The sequence below is a fragment of the Alligator sinensis genome, unplaced genomic scaffold (assembly GCF_000455745.1).
Source record: "Alligator sinensis unplaced genomic scaffold, ASM45574v1 scaffold82_1, whole genome shotgun sequence".
NCBI classification, from domain to species: Eukaryota; Metazoa; Chordata; order Crocodylia; family Alligatoridae; genus Alligator; species Alligator sinensis.
In genome coordinates this window covers 1,209,085-1,214,382 of record NW_005841860.1, presented here as the reverse complement: position 1 = coordinate 1,214,382, position 5,298 = coordinate 1,209,085, and the positions used below count along the sequence as shown (strand labels likewise).

General features: G+C 41.9%; 1 protein-coding gene across 1 annotated transcript in view; it reads left to right on the top strand.

The window, feature by feature from the left end:
• The window catches only part of CUNH7orf57 (chromosome unknown C7orf57 homolog), a 35,164-nt gene that overhangs the window by 23,815 nt on the left and 6,051 nt on the right, over window positions 1-5,298 (top strand). The window contains exon 5 of the mRNA XM_014524771.2: window positions 3,952-4,052. Coding sequence (XP_014380257.1) covers window positions 3,952-4,052 — 101 coding nt within the window. The remainder of the gene's footprint in view (window positions 1-3,951; window positions 4,053-5,298) is intronic.

The window sequence follows — 5,298 nt, the reverse complement described above, 5'->3', positions numbered from 1 at the left end:
TTATGTAATCTTCACGGTTTAGGATGACTATGGCTCCTCCTTTATCTGCTGGTTTTATTACTATTTGGTGGTTACATCTTAGAGATTCTATGGCTTCTTGGCCTTCATCTGCAGAATGGTGGTTGTTTTTTTTAATTTATTTACATGACAATCTTTGATAATCTTTTACTCACCTCTGCATTCTAGGTCTTCCTGTTCTACTTTTGTATTTACTTAGACTTCCTTTTCCTTTTCCATGTTATATTCCAGCATATTCTCATTGTCAAAACAGATTCTCATCTCTTTCCTACTGCTACCAAGGCCCCTGACAAACATTCAATTAAAGACACGATGTGATTTGATCCTAGATCTCAACAATCATGCTTCCTGCCATGCCATGCCTGGCATGAGAGTTAACTGATCATTGGCTGGTTCTGGGGACCTCTAGGGCTGTTCAAGCCCCTGTATGTCCCCAGGAGCAAGCCAGGTGATCATGGGCAAATTGAGACTGTCCTGGGGCTCAACTCCTGGGGAAGTCCTGATCTGCCCATGATCTGCTGATTGGACTACCCTGGGGCTTGAGCCTCAGAATGGTCCTGATCAGCTGATTGTCAGCAGGATCTGGGCCGTTCTGATATGCACTCGGCTGGAAGGGACCACCCCAGGGTATGAGCCCCAGGGCTATCCCTGCCAGCTGATGATCAGTTGATTGGGACTGCTCTGGAGCTTAAGCCCTGGAATGGTCCCTGCCACACTTTCAGTTTAAGATGCAATAGAAACCAGCTGCAAAATTATTGCACATATTTTGTGTAATAACCTTGTAGCTGGTTTCCTGTTTTATTGCACCATATATCCCCTGAACATGTGGCCAACTTAATCTTTAAGACATGTTTAACTGTTTAATTGTGTCTTAAGTATAATGTCTGCATCTGCATGGGGCCTAATAGTATGCAAGATCAAATTAAAGCCATGTTTCTGTGGTGCTTTGTGTACCAAGCATCACTCTGCTCAGTATAATGTTAATATATAAAACATATTATTATTATCAAAATGTATCAATCATCTCTGAATAGTTCTGAACCTTGATTATAACCTGAAACAGTAAAAACATGAAATGGTAGTTTTTGGAAGTTACAAGATACTTTGCATCTGAAAGCTCATATTTCTGAAGTATAACGCTGGTTGTGGAATCATGCAACATGCATTGCAATATAACACATAGGCAAATTAATTAGAAAAACTAAGTGTCAATTGTTTTTAATGCTTCACGGAGTAAGAGAGCAGTTCTATGTAGCTAAAAGGGGTTTTTTTTGTTTGTTTGTATGTTTTGGGGGTTTTTTTTATGCTTCTGGGTTTGTTAAGGTGCCCAAGGTTTTTGTTATACACTGTTATGACAGACCATTGTTCATGCAGTTTTTTATTATTAAAAAAAAATCTAAAATCATCTTCCTCAGCCTCAGCTCTTCTATCTGTGGTTTTTATTTTTTCTGTAATGTAATAGCACATGTCTTTACTCATTACCAGACCCTTGATTTCTTGATCCTGGGTGAAAGGCTATCACTGCTGAAGTCATTAGGACTTTATGCTTCTTTCCCTTATTGGTTTTATGTCCTTTTCAGGAGTCTGTACTTAACCTTTAAAAAATGTTATTGCAGTCTTCGTAACTCCCATTCCACATCTGCAAATATTCTCTAAAATATCCGTAAATTTACTTGCATTTGTCAGAATAAGATGCATTTATTTTAGAACTGCATCAGTGGTATTTTGTTATCAATGCTACTATATAGAAATAAATTGTATTTTAGTGGTTTCAATCCAGTTGCCATTTCTTATACTTACTATAACTTTACAATTTTGTTCATTCAATATAAATATTTCTATTGCAAGAAATGGATGCACTTTAATACTATGTACCTTTATGCCAAATAACGTACAGTTAATTTATCTAGCAATGTTTCACTTTTTGATCATTCAGTCTTCAAATGTTTGTATTAATATAACAGTGGTGTTAGGTGCTGCATGCCATTGCGACTCGGCTGTGCCAGCACTTGAAGCCAATGCCTGATCCTACATTCAGTGTGCTGAGTCCAACCCAGTACATAGCTCTGGAGGCAGCACATGGGGTTGGACTCGCACGCTGGGTCTGAGGCCATGTGCTGGGACTGACCTGGTGAACCAGGTCTAGTCGTGGGCCAGCCCCACACGCCAGCCCAGTCTGGCATGTGGTTGGGGAGGAGGGGTCTGGAAATTAGGTGATGGGCAAGGGAAGGAGGGAGCAGAAGGCAGTGTTAATTACCATAGCTCCTGGAGCCACAGCAGTTAACACTACCACTGCTGTACACTCCCCTCCCCCCCACCCCGCCAAATTTTCAGACCCATGGAGAGGCCTTTTCCTTGCATATAATGCACACTATCATTTTCCCCAGCTGGTTTTGGAGAAAAAGGTGTTGTTCATATGCGAAAAAATATGCTAATTGGTTCAAAGAGGCACAAAATTTCATAGCTGAAAACCTACTTTATCAGACACTAAGGAATACTGAAAACCTACCATCTGATGGAGTAGGCTGTTTCCTACAAAAGCTTATGTCTCACTGAACCATTTCGTCTGTAAGGTACCACCCTGCGCATGACTAGAATCACACGGCTCAGGTTTACTATCTCTCTGTATTGAAATCTTTGGGATCTTTAGGACAGATTCCCAATAGGTATTTAGGTCATTTCAGTAGGAGTTTAGGTACTATAATGAGACTCCAGGTGCCCAAGGCAGTACTGGTGCCTCACTGATCCCAACTCTCACTCTGGCTTCTCAGGGTTCTGGCCTGCTATATTGCCTGCCACTCCTTGATGTAATGGATGTTTGGGAGGTGGCTCTTAATCCACCAGAGCGACTTCCTCAGGCGATTCCCTCTTTCTGCCTCAGTTGAGTACACTGAGCTCTCCAGCACTTGCTCACAGCACGCAGGTCTTGGCAGTCTGGCAGACAAAACTATGGTGCCTCCCCGAATCTAATGGCCTCCTTCCACCCCTTCAACCAATTCCATTCCTCCTGGCCTTAAACAGTAACCTAAAAAAACCAACACAATGCAAAAACCACTTGGTTGCACATGGGCCTTTCTGCAGAACTCATTCCTCTCCAGGGATCAGGGCCAGAAGTTCCAATTCTAGCCCTGGAGCTCTGTGGCTATCTCCAGTCTGGCTCTCCCCCTTCCAGGCAGCTGCCTTCCCTTAATTCGGTGCTGGGGTTGTTAATTACCTCATCAGCCCTCTAAGTTCTGCTGCCTGCAGTCAGCTAATCAGCTTATCTGATGGGGGTCTGTAGCCTGGGGGTCTGCAGCCTAGGGCTCTGTAGCCCTGTAACTCTGCTGCCTTCCTGCCAAGTAACGTGGGGAGGAAAACTACAGGCACCTAAATAGCAGCTAGGCACCCAGATGCCCTTTTTGGATGTGGTTCTTTGCTTTTTATTTCAGGATTTTACCTGAGATTGTCTTATCACTTCCATGTGATATACTGAGCTATCATTTGACTCTAACTGCTAAAATTGAATTTTGCAGCTTAGTTTTGAAATCCACTACAGCTCCTGTGGTGTCAGTAGTGTTTATAGCTCAGCGCATGGGTGACACGTAGGGAGGGCATGGGGGACCATCCCTCCTCCCCCAGTCGCTGGCTGGCCACTGGGGGACCCGTCTCCCTCCCCAGACTCGGGAGGCACCAGTTGCCCAGGGCGCAGCACATTTTGTAGAGGTGTCATACTGAAAAAATTGTTAATATACCCAAAGATATGAAAGTAAAAAGAAATAATGTTTTTTCATAAATGTCAGTACTCCCTGTACTTCCCTATAATTACTGTTGGTGCCTTGGAGAATGCAGATACTGAAGACATCCAAGGCCACAAAAGTAATCCTGTGATATCCCCCAATTATATATATTTTTAACCATAACTATTTGCATTAAATTAATCTCTCTCTAACACAGGTAAAGCTTCCTGCTATAAAACCTAAGTACCCCAACAGAATGCAGAATGTTCCTACAAATAAGGAATTCCATGAAGGAAATAGGCTTTACTTTCCACCTATGTAAGTAGTACAAACATAGTAGTCACTAAGCTCCTGATCCTGCAAACATTAATGCATATGAGTAACTTGACTCACTGTATGAGTGTTTTGTTGGGAGCATGGCTTGCATCTGTGGTAGTATTTGTGGTGTATCACTCACTTCTGTGACTTGCCATGGAACTACATTTGCTATATGAATGTGTTTGAATAGTTTTATAAATAACTTAAACATGTGGTTCTGAATTTAGAAATACAGTATTAAATGACCTTAAGTTTGTAAATATAAGCATGAATATTCAAAATGTTTAGGTTTTCAGAATAATAAGTATTCTATTTCACCAAACACACAGTATTTTTATTGTTGGTTTGTTTGTTTTTTTTAAAGCACTTTAATTGTGCTTATTTTGGTGCTCAGTATATTAATACAAAATATAAACCATGAATCAGTTTGTTTACTGCAGCCTAATAGGGGCACATGTGCAACATTTACTGCAGAGCTAATTAGTCTACTCCATAGTAAATGTCTCATGTAGATGTACCCAGATAGTAGTTTTATAGAATGTTCCTAAATGGTGTAAATTAATTCATTAAAAAAATTCTATTTAACTGCACAAAAAAAAAGGAATAGAAAATGTTATATTCCTGCAGTGCATGAATATGTCCATACAGTAAACTTACTACGCAACATTGTGGCATCGGCAACCATGGGGGGTTTCTCCAGGCAGGTTGCTTTCTAAACTGGAAGCATTTTTCCATTTTTGTGTATGTGGGTTGGTTAGTTTGAGGGTGGGCTAATGGGCATTGTCACCCACCCAAAGTTCCAAGTTGATTGGTTCTGATGTCAGAGGAGTTCATAGATTGTAGAGTTGGAAGGGACCACAATGGATCATCATTTACAACCCTCTGCCCCTGGCAGGAAAGAGGACCGAGGTCAGATGACCCCAGCCAGGTGACTATCTAGCCTCCTCTTGAAGACCTCCAAGCTAGGTGATAGCACCTCTTGGAAGCCCATTCCAGATCCTGGCCACCCTTACTGTGAAAAATTTCTTCCTAATATCTAACCTAAATCCACTCTCAACTAGTTTACACCCGTTATTCCTAGTCACTCCCTGGGGTGCCTTAGTAAACAGCGCTTCCCCTATTCCCCGTTGACCTCCCCTAATAAATTTATAGGCGGCCACAAGATCTCCCCTCAGCCGTCTCTTGTGAAGGCTGAAGAGATTCAGGTCTCTCAATCTCCCCCCATAGGGTCTATCACGAAGGCCAC